The sequence below is a fragment of the Augochlora pura genome, chromosome 7, assembly GCF_028453695.1.
Source record: "Augochlora pura isolate Apur16 chromosome 7, APUR_v2.2.1, whole genome shotgun sequence".
NCBI classification, from domain to species: domain Eukaryota; kingdom Metazoa; phylum Arthropoda; class Insecta; order Hymenoptera; family Halictidae; genus Augochlora; species Augochlora pura.
This window is the reverse complement of record NC_135778.1, coordinates 19,576,009-19,598,091: the sequence shown is the minus strand read 5'-3', so window position 1 is coordinate 19,598,091 and position 22,083 is coordinate 19,576,009. Positions and strand designations below refer to the sequence as shown.

Genomic DNA, 22,083 nt, shown 5'->3' with positions numbered 1-22,083 from the left:
GTCCTTTTATGAAGCACAGTTTTTATTTAACGCTTAGGAAATATCTTCTTATAAAGGAGGACTGGTCATGTGCGGCGGCAATTTTCGGCGTGGGGCCTCGTACAGCGAGAGTGTCACGGCGGACAGAGTGCTCGTACCGAAAGGGTTAATCTATGATAATTCATCGGAATGATCTTCTAGGATCGTTAATCGGTTTCAATTTCATATGCATTAGAATCATACCAATTCATGTTATGAAAAATAACTTATGCTTTCTGCATGCATATTGTTATTCTTCATATCATGAGATATAAGACATTATGTTCCATAAATATAAAAAAATTAAAGTAATCGAACTAATAAAACTAAAAATTTTTCAGAAAACTCAATAAATATACTTATTTTTATTGTGCAGTCACTGCATCTTCAACAATTTTAATTTCTTATAACCGCTAACATTCATTTGAATATAGCTTGATGCTATTTTTTATTGTTTTCCGTTCTACGTACATTCACTTATTTGCAAGCCACAAATTTAATTCTGCAAAAGTAAAACTTTGCTTTAGTTTAAATACTTTGTTGTTCATTAACACACAACACTTTTCATAACATTGAAATATCGTTTCTTCTACTTTCAAATTCGACATTCATATTTTTGTTTTAAATGAATTTGTATTACTGCGTTGAAAAATGAACGTCTATCTTTAATCTGCTGTTAACTTTTTATGAATAAACTTCTTAACAGTTTATCCAGTTCACCCTATATCCCCCTATAGCGTATTATCGTAACCACCACAGGTATTTATGCAGCAGTTTCCTCTTTTTTTTTTAAACCATGAAAATAGTCATTTCAACCATTAGATGCAAAAACATATTTCATTGTGTAAAGTCACATCTTTTAATTTTTTATACAAATGTTTTTGTTGATCTACAGTCGTCGTCGTGCCATCGATGCAAACTTTAATGCATACATTAGAGTGGCATCTTTACTCTGCAAATCAATCATATTTTTGACAACAAAATTCATATTATACTTGATATAATTAAAAACAAAGCAATAATTTCTTATTAAGATTTATGAAATTTTGATTAGCGAACTGTTTTTATTTTCGAAAATAAGTTGAAATTAGAAAAAATATAGTAATTTTCTTCTACAAATGAAAAATAGGACAAGAGTAATATTGTTGTTAATCTTGCGTGTTCATCGTTGATCATTTCAATCGAAATTTCTTATGTTCATTTAACCCCTTACCGTACTAATGACGAGTCCGACCCGCGATGGAAATTACTAGTAATAAATTATTAAGTATGGATATTATTCTGTTCTTTAAAATTGGAATAAAATTCTAAACCCTTGTTATTAATATTTAAGCATCCCAGTAAATTCAGGCACGAAATAAACATTAATGTTCTGTCTCTTCTAAGAAATTATATTACTTGAAAAATTCCTAATCGCAGTGACTGTGAAGAAAATGGTACGGCAAGGGGTTAATAAAGATTGTCTTATAGTTTTGTCGTGGCCAACGGGGACAGTTGTCAGTTAATTCCCATCTAGTTTCTTAGTTCTTAGATATATTAATTACATATATCGATGCTGAACAAAATTTTCTTACGTGAACTGTGATGTGCATAACGTAAAAGAAATAAATTCTTCCATCTAACGTAGTTGTTTACGATTTTCTATATATAATATATTCTTAATAATGTTGTCGCGGAACGAGCTTGATTAATATTTACATGATATTGAACATTGCAAAAACTACGCGATGCTTATGTGTGATCGAATATGAATAATATCGTACAGTTGGAAATGATTCTTTCTGTTCGTGGGGAAGCAAAGAAAATGAAGCTTTTGTATCTGAGGCACGTGTCAAACGTCGCGCCGCCACGCTGCACCATTGAAAAGAACGGAAACGGAAATAGAAATGCAGCACCGTGGTACACATCTGCTTACCCTTATGAAATCATCTTACAAGATTTTTCGAGGGTCACGGCATTCTAAATGGGGATGCATACTTTCCACGACAAAGCACTGTCGTAGAGGAGAAGAAAAAAAAGCGACTGCACGGAAGTATATTATTGTAGGCCATGTGGCGACCAGAACTTTCAAGATCGGAGACTGTCTCCTCACATCTGGGTACTTGAGCGTGTACCACCGAATCACTTCTACACCGGAAGAGAGAAGAAAGAGAAAACCTTTCCTTCGGAACGAACCTCACCCTCGTTGCATTGCATTTCCGATTAAATACCGTTTCAGCAAAAGAAAAATTACGTGTTCATATATTATATTTATACAGTTATTTACTATTTATTTAAATAGTAATTCGTTTAAACCATATAGTTTTAATGTTTCGGCAATGTTAAAGTAATATACATTCCCGGTAAGCAATTTGTCCAGAATTTATTATGGATTTGACAGTAGGCAATTGGACATAAACATTTAAACATATCGACGTATGAAATCATTTAAATTCACAACACCTGACAGCTTAGAAACTACGAAACTAGTGCAATTACGTCAACTAGTATTGAATTACATCACATCTTAACATACACATAGAAATATTATCAGATAACATGATCACAATAAAATATTTTGATCGAGCCATTCGTAATCTTGATTGAATGCATAATAAAATCGTCACTTCTGTGTAATCTTGCAAAGAAATTCATCTTATGAAATTGTCTCGAAAAATGAGAAGGAAAGTGGCCCAATTAGCACATGTGTAATGATTTACGTAGAATTTTCAGACGGAAGTGTAATATTACCGCATACATATCGTTTTCTTACGATTGAAATGTATCTTACTTTAGAAAATCCAATTTCTTAAGCAGCAAAATATTAATAAATAAAATCAATTTCCAAATTCCAAATATGCATTATCCAAAACTGTTCCAACCAATTTATTGTTTGCAGTTCAAACAAGTCACAAAGACCATTAACTTCATTTGAGACAATTATTTCAAACTATAGTTTTGCTTTAAATTGTTTCTGCATTATTGCTTGCATATTTTTTATTTTATCGTACGTTTTATAGACAACACCAGAAATGTTGCTCAAATTGTTGTTCAGAACACGATACAGTGCATATGTGTAAATTTCAGAATCAAAAAATATCGTCACCACAAATTATAATTTTTGAAAATAATTTTTTAACCATTGTCTAGTAAAGTAAACACATTAACATCCCAAAAAATTGAGATCATTTGGTCCAATTATAAAAAAGTTATTCCGTTTGAAACTGTGCAAATACCTTTTTTTAGCCACGGAATCATTATACATTATGTCTGAACAACATCCTTACTAAACGAGTCAAACTAAAATCGTGAAACTTAAATTTCATTTACTTACTATTTTCGAAAAATTTGTTCTCATCCTTTTTTAAGCTAAGATGTAATAATTGCACGTTACAAATTTTCACGAATTCAAGAAGAATTTGTAAGATAATTTAATATTCACACCATTAAAGAGGTCAATTGGAATTTCATTATAAAATTAATTTTTTACTTAAAACTGAGTTATTACTAGATTTATTAGTCCAAAGCTACTAAATAAAGACAAATAGATTCTAAAATGAATGTGTTATCATGAATACGGGCAAACATCAAAAAATGTCCAAAATCAACAAAATGATTATTTAATCCTACGATAATTTTACGCACAGTATATCATATTTAATTTTGAGTAGAATCTCTGATGTCAGACACGAAAATTGATCGATCGGGCAATTGGAGTAGGGAGTTTTATCTGTATTGTTCGCTCATTTAATCCACGCCGGCTCTCGATGTTCCTATCGGTACGTAAAGATCACTTAAAAAAGAACCGAAGAACGCAAAAAATTAGAAGCTATAAAATAAAACAAAAAAATGTTTAATAGATTATTTATATTTCATTTAAAAAATGTAATATGTCGTAGTTGACAAATATAAGATTAATTAATACGAAAAACAAACCGAAAGCACAGAAAACTTGGTCACGTGAAATATAACTATTTATTAACGAATTTTTTAAATTTTCATTATAAGCTATAATAAGTTAAAAACGTGAGTTATATTTTTTCCCATTCCAACCAATTATAATTTTTAAAGACACTATGTTTTCAGCTATTTTCTAGTAAACCAATCCTTCCGTTAACACGTTAAAAGAATTTCGATTGCTTAGTCAAATTATAGAAATGTTATTAAATTTTAAAAGACATACGAACATTTTCGTATTTATGTATTGCCCTAACCTTAGCAATAGTACTGTTATCTATCACTGAGACTACCTGTATTTTCTTTAGTACATAAGCATTTCTTATTGAAAAGCAGAAAGTTCTTTTTACAATTATTACGAACTTGGCAGTAAACTATTTTTACAAAACAAATTATTGTTTTTCGCCAATTTGAAGCAAAGAAATAATGGAAGACTTTATTATTTAAAACTACTTTATCTCAAATGAATTGACAATTATTTTTATTTTTAAACGACGGTACTGAAAATAAACGATCGGAAATAAATGATTTCAAATAGTTAGGTTTTATTTTTATTTAAAAAAAAATTTGCTCAGGTCTGATTGTTAGTTGATTCCACCAGAAAACGAGATCCTGAGTATATGCGTATGCTTGCGTATGTCAGAGGCGGATTTACGTATAGGCTAAATGTGCTATAAACTAGTGCGGCAGTTTTTAGGGGATGACGGTTATTAAGAAAAATCCCGCTGTAGATGTAACTATTTATTATATTATATTACTTTATATATTATATATTAGATTTAACGTTTTTATACAAATATGTATTATTTGTTATTTCAATTTCTTTGCATTTTAACATGGTGTCAACGTCCACTAAATGTCTGTTAGTCCGCTTGCTATTTATTATATTATATAACATATAATGTAATATAATATAATAAATAGTTACATCTACAGCGGAATGTTTAAGATGCTTGCGATCAGGCTTCCCCTTATCTTTTTGTTTTCATTGCGGAGTAGCAAAAATATGTTAACCTAGGATTCAAAAATCTAAAGCCGCCTCTGTGTGTATGGACTTGTACATGTATGTATACGTCGTGTAATGCACTATACGTATCAGGGGGTTTCCCCTACCACGTGCCCCAAATGAGAAAATGACAGGCGTGCGTTTGACTTGGGCCGGTCGTAGAGGCGCTGTCTTGTGCTTCTACTGATTGGATCGGTAGTGGTCACGTGGTCCTGTTCGATCGGAAGAAGTGGGAACTCGCGGAGGACCGAGCGCGCCAGGCAAGTTGCCGTCACACGGCCACACCATCAGTTTGAGTCGAACCGTGTTATAGTGTGTAGTTTATGAATCTCAATCTGGTTAAGTCGCACGATTCAAATTTTTGACGTTATCCTGCTCGTGGCGTTTACACGGTTCAGAATCGGACTCGATTGAAATATATACCTCGCGGCCGTAGGAACGAAACGGAGAGTGAACAATGGACGGTGTGTTTACATGATTCGTGATTTCATCGGGCGAGCAAACAAAAGCAAAAGAGGAGAGTGACGACAGATGAATAGCTATACGTGATTGGTCTGCGTTAAACCTTGGTAAGTGAAATTCTTCGACTTCTAGGATCCGTTTTCCCAATGATTTCCTTCTGGATCAATGAGATCCTTTGCATTGATCGATGTAGAGACAGTCAAATTTTTGCGTTCTCGGGACTGACTTGGGGTACAGTCCGAGAATGAAGGAATGATTAATTTAAGTAGAAAACGTGTTTATACAGATGATCAACGCGTAAACTTTTTTTAGGAACTTTTATTTATAGGAACCTGTTAATTTGACAACAAGAAAGTGAAAGCTCTGCAATCGAATGGCAATCAATATTTGAATTGATGTGATGTGCGAATTGATTTTGAGGTTACGTAGGCTTTTTGCTACCTTATTATTCTGAGAAGGACATGTTGAAGTTGCCCGTCATGTGTTTTCCGGGAAGCTGTTAACTTTAGTTTACTCGCTTTATCGCGATAGCTTCATACATTTCGCATCATCGAAATTGGCGCGACTAGTTTCGAAGCGACAACTAAAATGATTGGGAAAGTCGTATTACGTTATATCACGATCTATTTTTCTTTGGCAGACGGAAAACATTACGCGCAAACAAATGTTTCGAAGCGTGATATCCTTGTGCCATGCGAGTAAATCATGAAAGATAAGTAATCATAATAATATGTACACATGTACATATATACACATGGTTGTCCTACGTCTGCGTTGCACAATCAACAAGAGATTTCACTTCTTCGAATATTAATGGTACAACCCAGTGTCTATCTTCATCTATTTTAGCCAATCAAATTGTTTTTTATATTAATTTATGAAAGTAATATCAATGAAACAATGGCGAGAAATTTGGCATTTTTCAAAAAATGATTTATTTCGTTATTAAAAATAAATACAAATCGGGGAACGATATTTTGAACAACTTTTATCTGAAAAGTAATTGCCTTTCGGTTTTAGTCTTCGAGATGTTTTCAATAAACTTTTAGTAGTAATACCAGGAATTTTGCGATAAATCTACGCGCCTGTACTGGCATGTGTATAACATACGACAGTCGCTTGTTTATTTTTCTATGCGACACGACATGACGCCAAGAAGCAGTACATATAACGGATGAATTGATAAAGAAAAAATCGTCTCTATAAATAATATAATTTTTGATGAAATTGTTGGGAAGAATTTGGGAATTTCACTTTTTTAAAAAAATAGAAAAGTCACTAAACTATCAATTTACCAAATTGATGATATAATTTATAGTTTGATGCCACAATGCGGTGCATTGTTTACTTTCCGAACACATTGTACCCGATACTTTCGACAAATTTTTTTACACTATAAATGTAGTTTAATATAATATCTATACAAGTTACTACAATGCAGATGTTAAAATGATAAATTCAAGATTATATATACTGAACATTCTTTGTTTATCGAATAATTGCCGTATCTCCGACATGGTTAGATAATATCTCTATAATTTCCATTGCCAGTTAGTATTTTTTAGATATTGTTTTTAAATATGAGCATCTAGTGTTCGCGGAATTTCGTGCTGAATAACGTACAATTGCGTACGTGTTTTACCCACTCTGTTATAAAACCTAGTCAAGTCGTTATGAGTCGAATGTGGAAAATTAACGAGTATAAGGATATTTCTATAAGTAGTTTTCGTAATCGTACAATTACAACAGTATCCCTGATTGATATATTTTTCCATAAATAATCGATTACACGAATTATTGGACGAAATAAAATAGATAAATTACATTAAAACATTTCTGCATTATTTTAAGTTAATCAATAAAAACTAATTCATTAAATTAACGCTTTATTTTATTTTTATACAGTGTTACACTGAGTGAATAATTACATGTCAAAAAATGTACTGTAACCTACAGGAATCAATTCCTTTTAATAATGATTAATATTACCGAAACAGTTGTTATAAATCGTTTTCAAAGTTATCGATTTAAAGGGCGAATGTTTGTGAAGAGAAAAACAACTTTTAAAAATAATTTATTGTGTTGGTGGCACGCTGTTTCACCTTACTATCAGAATAATTAGAATATGAGCTTCACCGTTATAATTTTGTTGCATTACGAGTTTAACAAACGTGTGTGTCAAAAGTAGACACACTTATTTGTAGTTACAAAGAAGAAAGAATGCAAATTATTTTAAATTAAGTACTGAAACCACAGAGACGTTCGTCCACAGCATTAAAACGTTCTCTTCTCACACAAGAATGTAAGCAGGCAGCCAACAGGTTTCATGACAGCGCGCGTAAAAGAGAACGTCGAACGTCCTTGGTTTCTCTAAATCAACGTTGTCTCTACCCATGCGCATCGAGTGCAGCGCAAACGTACCTGTAGCACGTGCAATTTGGGGGTGCAATTAATATGTTTCGAAATACCGAAAATTGATGGTTTCATAATTTCATCATAAATATAAACGAAGATTGCAAAACAATTTAGTTCTTGCCATAATAATTAAATAGACAAATACTTGCTGATTATACAATTTACAACGAAATTTAATACAGGATTAAGCTGTATTACTACGTTTACCATTGCTACTAATAGAAAAAGTTGTCTATATCAAATATTTAAATAGTTTTGGCAATAAGTCCTAGGAAATTTATTTATTTTAATGACAAAAGTGTCAATGATATTCATAAGTAATATGGAGCGCTTCGTATCTCATTATGGGTGATAATGTCATTTCTCCACTGTATTAAATCTTTCAAACAATCCGACAAGGATTTGGAAAAAACCTGTGTATATCTTATCCCCATGCGTAATAACAGATAAAAACCGAAAATATTTTTACCCTATTTTACCTAAAAAGATTTGAGAAGAAAATCTCACATCGAGCCACGTGTTAGAGAAGATTTTTTAATTTTTCGATTATAAACCATGCTTTAAAAAAAAATAGAAGCAAGTAGTTGATTAAATAAGTCGTCGTAATTTGAAATTCTTTTTTGCTAGATCGGTAGTAAGTGTTTCAAACAGAAATCATTAGTAATCGACGACGAAATTCTGAGGAGTGGGTGATGTTTCGTCTAACCTATACGCGGTTAGATCGGACTCGAATAAAAGTGATAAGATCAAGTGCTTCATCGTATGTACTCAAGGTATCTCGGTTACATCTTCAAAATCGTCGAGTGGCTTACATATAATAGTCTGGAGATAAAAAGAGGTAACCTGTACCTGCAGGATCCCCCCCACACACAAATGTACCTATTATGAACCATTTGTTTTCAATCGTATAAAAAAGGCGAAACCAATTATTTTGAAATTTACTTCTCCCTACGTAATCCCACCACTAATCCATTTAAGATGGATTTATGACTATGGAGGACATGATATCCGTCATCAGACTTTATCATTCGTTACCAAGGAATTTGCATAATTGATTCTGTGTGCAATTACTAGAGATCAACGTTTTGAACGTTTATTGGAAACACATATGTACACATATTGCAATTTTTACATTAACGCCGTGCATTTTTTATAAATGTGTACACGTATATATCTTTCAAATCACGTGTACATGTTTATTTCAGTATTTCATAATACGTGTCATGATTAATTTATTTTTATTGATTTTAAGCATTCCAGTCATAAAATGAGTTCGTTATGTGATAAATATACGGATTGTAAACCTTTCTAATTACCAGTTTTTCCATGATCCATATTGCATTCAAAAATTTGATTTACGTTTTCCCATTTCATTCGAAAAACTGCTTATCTGAATATACTTTCCCAAATTATGCTACTACTAACATTATCGAGAAATTTATGTTGCGAATTACGAAGAATGATTTCAGCAAATAAAAGTGACTTTCATATCAATTTTGCTTATGGTATTATCGTGTCCGAAATCTAACATATTTATTAATAAGTTTTCAGCTAAATTTTATATTAGCTAAAGTTTCAAGCGATTAGTAATTGTGTATCGACATTTGTCTTTAAATATTGTGTCATTTGTCCAGATTCTAAACGAATTATCCTAACATTTCTCAAACAGAAGACATAATAAATAGTTTCGCCAAGTATTAGTACATTGATTTATAAATTACAGTAAATATTATTCAATCCTAAGAAACACTTTGCAATTGAATTCTATTTATTAAAATTTTCGATTGTCTTCAAAAGTCCGAATCCACCTTAAAAAGTAAGTGTTTGGCAGTAGGCACATAAAATAGTGTCAAGAGAATCGAGGTTTTTCTGTGCTTTTAATAATAACTCAATGGTTCGAAGTGATGGATATATTTTACTAAAACATTTCACTCTAGTACGCACAATCTTTAATTTAACTAAATCACCTAAAATATACGTTTAATATCGTTCGCAACAAAGAATGTGAAATATATGTTAGAAATATTACGAATATTACTTTTACGAAAAATTGTATCCCGGTACTCGATGAATTATGCAATATTTTCCACCATATGACGTGTCACAAGCAATCAGAAGTATCCAAACGTTCCCTACCAATAGATATAATTTTGTATACTAAAAATTGTTTTATTTTGTTCAACCTATACACATAGTTTTTGAACATCCTATCACTATTAATGTAATGTATGAAAATGGAAACAACCAATTTATTAATTATATACTTAACCGCGCAAACTTCGGAATTTAATTTCAATACTTCGTTGCTTTTCGTTTATTTTGCCTTATATTTTTAATCTCTACAGGGATACTGCCACATACGTATACGTCTTAAAATTATGATTATTCCAAGTGAAAAGAAAATGAGAATTGGTAGAAAAATTGTTTATTATTAAGAAAATTGAGGCGCTGATATCGCATCATTCCCTTAAACATATAAATGTGGATATGTAAATATTATGAGAAAATTGAAGGAAAAATAAGAGTCAGAAATTTTGTATTTTATGTGCGAAAATCGCCGGTTATCGAAACGCAAAATTGGCATTGTACAGCGCACTCGGACGGTTTCAAAATCGCGCAACAATTTCCTATTGACAATCGAACGATTTTTATTGTTTCACATTTCACGTTCGACCTACGCGAAAGCATGTATGTTCTCATTCTCATCGAAATGCTTATTTCGTCCTGAACAAATATGCGTGTAGGTCATTAGCCCGGATCTCTGCGTCGCGCAGAACAGTATTGCATACAGGATTCGATACGTGATAAGCATACCCCCTTGACGTACTACCACGGAATACATACATTTATTACATTCTTATGTTTACCTTTCAATGAAATGTTCAAGTATCCAGCTATTGTTGGTATTGTAGGTGTTCCCTGCTCTATTATAATAGAGCAGCTAGGTTTAAGTATTGTTTAACGTAAATTCGTACTATACGATGAACGTTAACAACCAAACAACGAAGTAACTTGATAATTTTGAATATTTTGTTATAATGTAAACAAATATTGCAATAGAACATTTTCTGGTTTCACGGGATAAGTATAACGATAAAAAAATTGATTTTTATTCGAACAATATTTTCCTTCGATATTTTTTCATATAATCAAAAATCAGTAAAGTATTCTTCCTGTATATACAGGGTGTTTCTCAATTATTGTAACTCCGGGAAATGGGGGGTAGCTGAGGCTATTTCAAGTAACTTTTTCGTTTGCCGAAATGCAATCCGCGTTTTGTCAATTCAATCCACGTTTTGTTTCCAAAAAAATATATTTCGTTATAAATATAAGTTTAAAGAATTGAGTATGACGCGAATGAAGTTATTATGAGCGATACGGAGGTCTTTACACGGGCCAGTATTGATAATATAATCTTATAATTGAATAATTATACGATACAATAATTAGTTTGCACAGCTATGACTTGCTTTTATCGAAAAACAATGACTGAAGTTATAGTTTGAACAAATGTTCATTTGCTGAACACCGGGGATATTTTTGATAAATGTTTTCCTGAATTTATTCGTCGACGTTGATCAGAAGTATGAACAAAAAAAAATGCCATCTTTTGCAGCGAAGGGACATACGCTTACAATTACAGACTAAAGAGTTCTAATCGCTCTAGTTGGTCTCAAGTATTTTACTGAAAAATGTTGAGCTCCGAAGTGGTTATCGATGCTGCCGTTCTCTGGATAACATTCATGCTAATTCCATCACCTTCTTTTTCCAGTAGTAATTATTAAACAGATATCGTATCTACAGATTTCATCGAAAGATACCGTCGAAATTATCCCCCGCACAGAAACTCTGCTAGTTCTAGGACCATATCAATTCTATCGGATGAACTACATTCAGTGTTTCAACTTAAATAAATTATGTTTAAAATTCACATGTACATATTCTTTAAAACGAGCTCACGTTGTAAAAATAATGCATCGCGCGAAGATTTTTCTTAATTACACTGTCCAATAAGGATTTTGATTCAGCCACAGTGCGTGATCCAAAAGACGGAAACAGAATGACCCTCAGTTTTTCGGAAACATGAATTTTTATAAAATAGCACTTTTTGGATAAAAAGAAACATTGCGTAAAAACTGAAGATCACGTTAAAATGATCGATTTTGCCTTAAAAGAAAGAGGGGACTTTAATAAACATATCAGTACGCTCAGAATTTAATTCATCTTATTGCAAGTGATTGTAAATATTCATCAAAGTTCAAGGAGAGAATTTATCACACAAAATCGGATTCTAAAGACATTTTTGAAGAGAAAACCGACCAATAGCTATGTCGAAACGATGTTCTATTCGAACAAATCAATGAATGTACTTGTTGTTCCTGGACGAAGTTGTTTGGACTTTGACGAGTCTGACTCGTGATTATGTTTTCTAACAATAACCTGTTAAGTGTGAATGTTATTTCGTTTTTTTAAGTCGAAATAAAATTCTGTCTTTCTGCAACTAATATTTAAGCGCTGAAGTAATCTTACCCCTTCGAGGGGTAGATTAATCAAGGGGAAATCGTGATTCTCTTGGCGAAGGCAGAGGAAGGTAATATGGGGCCCAATGAACCGCCCCCATTGAAAGGTTCGTTTCCAGATTTTCACCACTCGAAGATGAACTGGGAATGTGGATGATGCGTGCACCGATGTCTTGCTGCCACGCACCCACCGCTTGCTTACTTCGCCTCGGCAGTGCTGTAGCTACTCAGAACCGACACTTACAGTACCGTTTCATGGAGTCATAATATTTCATACGTTTTTCCCCATAAACACCTTTCACGTTAACACATTTATTGCTACATTAGAACAACTTCTATATTTAACGCACAAATACGAATCTTTTGTCGACATATATAAAACTGGCAATAACAATTCTGCATAATTTTTTTTCATTTTTCTACAGAAAAAGTGTAATTATCATATAATAATATATTATTATTAAATTTCAAAAATTTTAATATCATATATATAAATCCCGTGTTAATATTAAATTGTTAAGAGGCAATCACAATTTCTGTTCATTAATTGCCGAGGTTTTAATTATTCTTTTCATATAATTACATTACTTTCCTAAATATAGAAATATTTGAAACTTATTAAATGAATTTGGAAACAACACAGTCTACTTAGGTTTATTGCTGGATACTCGTGAAATGTTCCACTCATTCTGTAGAAAAATTTAATCGTTCACAAATGTGATCATCTTTTAACAGTTTCATACAGATAATAAATTCATATTCCATAATAAATAATAATAATCATAATAATAATCATGTTCCATAAATATTTAAATTATTCAAAAGTAGCAATAGGCGTAACGATTGGATAAGTGCATTATGAAAAAAAATGAAACATAACACATAAAAAACTTAGAAACTCAAGGGATGTTAATTAAATAAAAGTTTTGGTCTCTTGTAGCTACGGCACTGCCGAATTGATCTAAGCGAGCGCTAGTCGGTTGATATTTTTTCGATTTGTCTTTATCAAACATAATTCTGATACGGTTATGGACGATTTTCTCTTCAGAAATATCCATAGATTTCGATGCTGTATAGTAAAGTCGTGCAAAATGAAAAACTATTCGTGATTTTATAAAAATTTAAGGTATAAAATACGCTTCACGACTCTCTGCGTATAAATAAATTCTCTATCTTTTTAAGCAAGTCCGAACTTTCTAATGTTTTCAGATATTACCTATTGTCTCTTTTCCGAAATTATTGTTGGATTTATAAAATGCTATTTCATAAAAATTTATGTTTACCCCAAACCGAGAGTGACAGAGTGTAATTCTTTTTCCAGGCTCTTCTTTTGGATTATAAGATCTAAAAGGATCACCGACTAGTTGATGCAGATCAGAAAAAAGTTTAAATTTATAGAATAGAGTTATCAAACTGACTTATAGACGTACAGTATTCTCTCCATCAGTATTCTCTATGTAACAAAGCACGTAACTTCGGATTTTCCAAATTCCAGTTATGGTGGAGGCACTACATTCTTTGCAATGATGTTTCCGTGACAAAATTAGCGAAGGACAACGCGATTCAAAAGAAAGCGGAACTAAATTCACTGCTTCGACAAATCATGCCAAATCTTTTACATTAAAAAATTGAAATGTCTTATTTGTTAGCGTCTTTTTAACAGATTAACATCAAACACGTAATAATGAAGAATTATAATCTCTTGTATGACAAATTGAAGTACAAAACTCCAGTCGGTTGTTACACAATTACATACAAGTGTTATATTTATGAGCCAAAAGATTCTTAAAAAGAAAAAATATCTGAAAAGTTACCATCTCTGAACAGTTTCTTGCCAGCTGTGAGGTTGACGTTTTATCGCTTAACACGTTGAGTATACTACATCAGGGACTATCTCCCTGACTATCCCCAGGGACTGACAGTGAACTTTCCGTTCAGGCGACGTCAGTCCCTAGGGTCTGACTTTTCGTTTAGACGACATGGATTCTAAGGACTGTGTCGTATAATGACATCTTTTTAGTTTATTGGTTTATATATTTTAAGGAAATATTGATTTTTAATATCAATATAAATTTATCAGTATTAATTTAATTGGTTTTACTCCTCTACAATAAAACTATAAATAGGGTAAAATTCTATACCCTATGGAATCATTAAATGTTTTAAATTTAGAAGAATATTTTTAAAAAAATAATGACATGCCTGCTAAGCATGTAAGACTGACAGCGAACTTCTCGTTAGGTCGACATCGGTGCATGAGACCGGTATTGTAAAGGGTTAAATCATTAATGACAACTAAAAAATTGTCATTACGAACTATTGGTTCATCTGATTAACAAGCTATTGAAAACTAATTCCAAAGATTATACGCTCACACATAATACTTAAATGTTATTCGTGATAAAGGAGAAGGTTTATGTAATATGTATAGGATATCTGAAAAGTAGAAGTATTTTGGAAAAAATGTTTTGCACAGTAGTGTTGAGATTTAAAAAATTCTATTTAATTATCGCATCCTTCTCGCCTTAAGTAGGCGGATCATGTCATGTTGACGTAACTTTTTGAAATGGAACATTTCAAATTTTTGTATTATGTATTACTGAGAGATATAATGATTGAATAGAACGTTTAATACCGAAGTGGACCAACCTGGCACCTTCGCAGGGGGTATTACCGCTGCTTTTCTATCGGCCGGCTTAAGCAAACTGTGCTTCGTCCGGCCGGAGCGGGCCCTTTCGCTGTTCAGCTCCAAGTAGACATTAAGAACGTTTAATACCTTAACATTTTTCCTAAAACGTTTATTCTCTAAAATAATTTATTTCTGAAATAATTAACCGTTTCGGAAATTTTCAGAGACCCTGTGGAAGATTTTTTTACATAATAAAAGAAACTGTTTTCAAAATTTATATAAATTTATTTATAATTATATTTTCATAATTATAATTATTTATTATATTATGTATTATTATTTTAAAAAAGACTTTATGTATTATTAGATTTCTTACCGAATTCAATGGGACCTTCGAGTTGTAAAAATCAAAATTGTCATTTTTCATTTGACATTCGAAACGCTAAACCTGGTTAACAGGTTACATCCAGACAAATTGAAGAAAATGATTTTTTAAATGATTCTTTTCGTAGAAGCTCTAACAAGTACGATATCGTATAATAAGAAAGTTACTACGTGTATCAGATAGGCCACACCACTAATTCCTATCGACTCGCGCAAATATCGCCTTAACTAAACACGTGAACTTCATTAATACGAGAAATTTTATTCTTCAACAGGAAAGTACGCGCTAGGGTCCACAAAATGACACATCAATGGTGGATTATCTTGTTGGTTGTTATTGTCACGTGTAATGGTGACGATGTTCGATGCCCCGAACAGTATTGCAACTGTTATCCGAATACTAAAAGCGGTACCGAAGTACGCTGCCTTACAGGAAACGACTCATTCATCGTAATAAACGTTGTACCTACCACCAATTATATTCAGGTAAGCATGCATAATAAAAGGATTCTCTGTAAGAAAAAACGATGAAGCTAGTCTGCGGGAAAACTAAAAGGAAAATTCTAATGAAAAGCTATTGTAACGATATCACTGAAAGAAGCGATAAATTTTCGTCCAATAAATTGTTTGCTAGTTGCTATCATTTTATTAAATAATTGACAAATAACGTAAAGTTTCTATCCGCGAAAAGAATGCAGAACAATTGAGAGTAGCGTAGAATTCACAAGAATCATATCTCAAAATGTGTAAGAAAACAACATGAATAAAAGAAAACTTCAAACGTCATTTATAACTAACAGTGGAAAGTTGGTAATTAGAAAATTAAACAGATTGAAAACATGGCATGGATACAGAATTCCTGCGATGCTGATAATGTAATGATCTATATTTTCACGTTACGAATGTTTAGAATGTTTAGTGGATGGTATTTTCTAGCATTTCTTTTAAATTTGCTAGTGAGTAATGACGATTCTTACATTCATCAATGTAAGTTTAAGTATTTAAGAAGTCCCCAGCTTCTCTATTATTGGCAGAGAAGATATCATGTGTCAAGTTCAACAGCAATATATGACTATTAGATATGCTACCCTTTTTAGTATAAATAATGCCAAATAGATTAACAATCTTTATTAAAAACCAAACATATCTTTTCTCCATAAGAATCAGATCCACAAGAATCATTTCAGTGTGTGTGTCTTCTTATTAGTAAAACATAATTTGTCAGGGTATTTTTGTACATATAAAAAAATACTGTTTCAGATACAATGCGTAAACTCAGCGGAATGGTCAGATTTCCGCGTGCCGAAATTGTTTCCCTCCCGAAAAGTGAATTCCGTGTTCTTCCAAATGTGTAAATTGCCTACGAACAAGAGTCTCGCAACTATCGTGCACGAAATTGGCGCAGAGGATGTGGAGAGCCTGTCGTTCCAATCTTACGGTAACGAGGGCATGTATCTATCCAAAAAACACCTCGAAGGGTTCCCAAAATTGCAACGGTTGATCTTGTCGTCGAACAATGTCAGCGATCTCGGCAAGGATCTATTCACAGACGTACCTGAGATTACGTGGCTCGACTTACGAGCAAACAATGTCCGCCTACGGTCGGACTCATTCCAAAATACTGCTAATTTGACGGTGCTCGAATTAGCTCAGAATCGAATAACCAGTATAGAACCGGGTGTATTCGATAATTTGACGAAACTGACCTTGCTCAACTTATGGCAAAACAGATTAACGAGGATCGAGCCCGGCACGTTCGACAAGCTGGTTTCTCTACAGTCCTTGGATGTCAACTCGAACGATTTGACCACTTTGTATGAGGGTGTCCTTAAAAATCTTAATAACCTGGAGGTTTTGAATTTATCCGGGAACAATTTTTCATTTTTACCGGAGAGTCTGTTCCAACAGAACCAAAAATTAAAAGTCGTGAACATGTATGGAAATAAAAGAAATATGACAACTTTGCCCAGGGGACTGTTTGCGAATTTAACAAAGCTAACGTCGGTACAGCTTCGAAGTAACGGTTTAGTTACGGTACCGGAAGATTTGTTTCGAGGTTCCACCTCGATAACCGATATCAACTTGGAAAGAAATTATCTTGCGGCTCTTTCAAAGGATATATTCGAAGGATTGTATAGTTTGTCGACACTGAACCTCCATTTCAATGAGTTAACATCGCTGCCGGATGAAATTTTCGCAGACACAAAGTCTTTAACCGAAATTAATTTATCGAAAAATCATATTGTTTCAATATCCAGGTAAAAGATTAACCTAGTGTAATTTCAATTACTATGAACATATCAAATTCTAAATTACCTATTGTAATAAAATTTGACACACACGAATATATAATAGATTTCCCATTTTTACATAAGGGATCTGAAGAATATTATTTAGCTCCTAAACATAAAAAATGAACAGCTGTAGCAAAATACGCGTCAAATATCTTTCGATATCCTACATGTGTACCAAATTTCATTACAATTAATGCCTTTTATGTGATGCATAATTACGTGCTTAACAAGTTTCCCTAACAAACTATTCAAATTATTGTAGGCACTTGTTTAAAGATTTGGCATCGTTGATCGTATTAGACATGTCAGAAAATCAGTTACAAGTGATAGAAGACACGAGCTTTAAATCATTGGAATCGCTAAAAATTGCAAGATTTTCGAACAATTTGCTCACGTTTAATAATTCGTTGTCTGCATACCATGACGAGTATGGGAACAAATCACCGTTCCATCATTGCTTCTCTCTAGAAGAACTGTACCTCGATAGGAATAATATTTCTGAGATATTTGGTGACTGGACCATAACCAGCTTAAAATTAAAAGTATTGGATTTAAAATACAATCAGATACCTTATATTTCGGTAAGTATACGTATTAATCATATCCACATACAATGTGGTATAACATTTTATAAAATTATAACATTTTATATGCAATATTTCAGACTCAAGATCTGCAATTTACATCAAATGAGATTAAAGTTGATCTGAGGTATAACAATATAACTCACATCTATTTACACAGTCTTGAAAAAATAGCAAGCACTCAAAGAATCGCACGTCCTGTAGTGATACAAGTGGAGGACAATCCAATAGCTTGTGATTGCGATTTGTACGATTTACTTCGTTATTTGGAGGGAAAAATGCACCCCTATGTTCAAAACTATTTTCATATCATACCAGGAAATTTAACGTGCCAAAGTCCAAAATGGTCAATGAATATATCTGTAACCAATCTAAAATCTGAAACCTTGAAATGCGAAGTAATGAGCCCATGTCCAACAAGTTGCACGTGTTGGGCAAAACCATATTTGAGAGCTTTCTTAGTCGATTGCTCCTACAGGAACTTAACAAACATTCCGCGCGATATTCAACTTTTACCACGTCACAAACTTGAATTAAATTGTGAGGGTAATAAGTTAACTCAACTATTGCCCCTGACAGACCTTGGCCTGAGCAATGCAACGATATCAAAGTTGCTTTTGTCAAATACAAGTATATCGAATGTGCCCTTGGAAATATTGTCATCCGATCTTGAGGTAAGTTTACAATGTTTAAAAACGTATTAAATGGATTAATAAACAACCAATAATACTCTAATGCTCTTATCGGTCGCAAAACATTTTCTTTGAAGGTATCTTATATTTAAATTTTAAAATAATTCTATTGAACATATTAAAATGTTTCAGGTTTTAGAGCTACACCACAACAATATTAGTAGATTAAACTCCGATGTCTTACAATTCATGAGCAATTCTACAAAGTTGCAGAATATTACGCTTTATGGAAACCCATGGGCATGCGACTGTGATGCTAGAGATGTTCTAAATTTCATTCAAACAGAAGTTACTAAAATTTCATTATCTTCGCTAATTCAGTGCAGAGATACGGCCATTCCAATGTTAAAAATGACAGCTACCGACTTTTGCCCTGCTGAAACCGGCATAATTATAGGAATCTGTCTAACAGTAGCAGTTACTGGAATATTAATTGGCATGTTAGCAGCATTGTACTACCGATATCAAAATGAGATCAAAGTTTGGCTATACGCGCATCAATTCTGCTTGTGGTTTGTAACCGAAGACGAATTGGACAAGGATAAATTATACGATGCTTTCATAAGTTATTCGCATAAAGACGAAGAATTTGTGGTAAACGAATTAGTGTCCAAGTTGGAAAGTGGTTCCAGACCGTTCAAACTGTGTATACATTTTCGAGACTGGTTAGCGGGAGAATGGATACCAAATCAAATAGCTCGTTCGGTTGACGATTCCAGAAGGACCATAGTCGTATTGTCGCCGAACTTTTTGGAAAGTGTATGGGGACGAATGGAATTTAGGGCCGCCCACAGACAAGCCCTCAGTGAAGGCCGAGCGAGAGTTATTCTAATCCTATACGGTGAGATTGGTGCCATTGATAACTTGGACTCAGAACTTAAAGCCTATTTAAGCATGAACACCTACGTAAAGTGGGGCGATCCTTGGTTCTGGGATAAATTGCGATACGCGCTACCACACCCGCCGGAATTAACAAAAAGCAGGATTAGAAATAAAATTTTTGAAAAACATCAACCCACTATACAAATTAATGGTGACAAAAAGGAACTCATTTACCCAAATAGTGAATCGATAACGCCACCTGCGGCGAGTACTCCTCCAGCAGATACCATTAAAGTATTCCAATGTGACAACGTGAACGAAGTTCAAAAGGAAAGCTTAGAAAAGGTATCAAATAGCAATGCAACAGTTATCATCTCGCCTGAACAATTAATAAAAAATAATCTAATTAACACGGTACAATGTACCACGGTATAATACAAGATAAACATGTATGTTACTTAAGGACTGATACAAACCTTCGAGACTAAACTTATTTAAATCTTCTATTTTAAAAATTACGACTCCTAGAAATAGTAAACTGACTCGGATTCTACTATACTATTTAAAACGAACAAACTTCAAACAAAACAGTAACAATTTAGTTACACAATTATTTCGAAATATCAGCTTCAAGTTATTAAAATTATTTTAGTCTCGAAGTTATATTATACACTTTTTGAGTGAATGAGTGAGTATATATCTTTTACTAATGCTTGTTGGTATGTCGTGCAATGCCAAATATTTCTTGTTATATTTATTTTATGAAACAACTCAATGTCTGTAAATGTTTTCAAAAATTACCTAACTAGTTCGTATGTAATACATATAGATGTACAATGAAGACAAGTAGTACGTAGAAATTTGAGATATTTAGATATATTTAGATTTTAGATATATTTTAAGATATTTAGAAACTAGGTCATTGTAAATACGTATTTTTTTAATTTTATATTCATTCGAGTTAGGATCATTCAAATAAATTCTTATAATAGGATGCATAATAGAATCACTAGAAGTTAAACAATTTCATATTGCCATTTACTTACACATGCACAATGCTCAGGAAAATGTTTTATTGCTATGCGCTTGTAAAGTCAATGTTCAATTTTTCAAGTATATTTTTTTCAACAGTGTAATTTAGTCATGTCATCGCAGCATATTGTAATTATATCAATCATCATTCAATGACATTAATCAGGACATCGATAAAGAATCTCATTGTAAATTATTAATTTGGCATTAAATACGTTTGACTTTGTTGTATTTTACCCTCTCAAGGTTAATTTATTATAAAATTAATATTAAACAGAAGTACCTGACAAATAAATATTCACGGATATTTTGTGAAAATCTTTACCAGGATACGGATTTTTATGCAAAATAAAAAAAGTCATAAGAATACAACATAAGTCAAGGAACATAAGTCAAGTGTCTTTCCTTTGATAATAATGTTAAGGTGTACATAATATGCAAATATTCTTCAATTCTTTCAGTGTTTCTATGATTTTCTTTTTAATCTGGTTAGTTTTTATGAAAATGCATACAAGCTGTAGTTGACTCGTTACAAATATACTTAATATTTTAGATACTATAAGTCATATAGAGCATGGTCAATTTTCTGTAAAATCTTGATCAGTGTATATTATATGCAAAAGTAAAAATACTACTGTAATGTTGCGTAACAAATTAGATAAATGCTGTATTAAACAATTATAACAAAATGTGAATTAATTTATGTTTGCACTATTTTTTGGAAAAAAAATGAAAGCGACCACCAATATTTTAGGATTTCTGCCTATTTTTTGTGCATCAACTGAAGACATTCAATACGAACTTAATGATGTACCACACAACGATCTTCACAGTTGTAGAAATAAGTACGAAAAAAATATATCGAATATCTTTTTCTTTTCTGTTTTCTTATTAAGCCTTTATACTTGTGTTTGCATCTCATACTTCCGTTGTAACTAGACAGCGGTTTTTATGCATTTATGAGGTGTAGTTTAAAGTAGAATAGTTAAAAGAATTTAGAAATGTTAATATAATATTTTTGATCTATTGAAATTATTAAAAAAGAAAGAACTTGTTATTTAATTCTTATTTCTTACAATTGATGCATACTATTTTTATTTTACATAAAGATCCACAGTCTAATTATAACTTTTTATTGAAACATTCATTAATTTCTCATTACACAACACTGTAGTATTTTTCCACCTATAAAATTCATTGGCAAAGGTTCTACAGAAAACAGCGAAATGTATTATAAGGACCATATATCTATCTTTGAAATTTCGTTAATAAAATGTCATATACATTAA

General features: G+C 32.4%; 2 protein-coding genes across 4 annotated transcripts in view; one reads left to right on the top strand and one right to left on the bottom strand.

Annotated features, from left to right (window-relative positions):
- The window catches only part of Lerp (lysosomal enzyme receptor protein), a 34,109-nt gene that overhangs the window by 7,618 nt on the left and 4,408 nt on the right, over positions 1-22,083 (bottom strand). The window contains exon 14 of one of the 3 annotated variants that reach the window (XM_078186684.1): positions 7,355-7,843. The exons of the other annotated variants lie outside the window; for them this stretch is intronic. Coding sequence (XP_078042810.1) covers positions 7,793-7,843 — 51 coding nt within the window. The 3' untranslated portion in view covers positions 7,355-7,792. Of the gene's footprint in view, positions 1-7,354; positions 7,844-22,083 lie in introns of those variants that run through there. 3 annotated transcript variants of the gene reach the window in all.
- Positions 5,241-21,669, top strand: Tl (toll like receptor). Its single transcript, XM_078186666.1, has 6 exons — positions 5,241-5,529; positions 15,646-15,856; positions 16,631-17,628; positions 17,927-18,245; positions 18,329-18,922; positions 19,073-21,669. The coding sequence occupies exons 2-6, from the start codon at positions 15,671-15,673 to the stop codon at positions 20,195-20,197; spliced, it is 3,222 nt and encodes a 1,073-aa protein (XP_078042792.1). The 5' UTR covers positions 5,241-5,529; positions 15,646-15,670; the 3' UTR covers positions 20,198-21,669.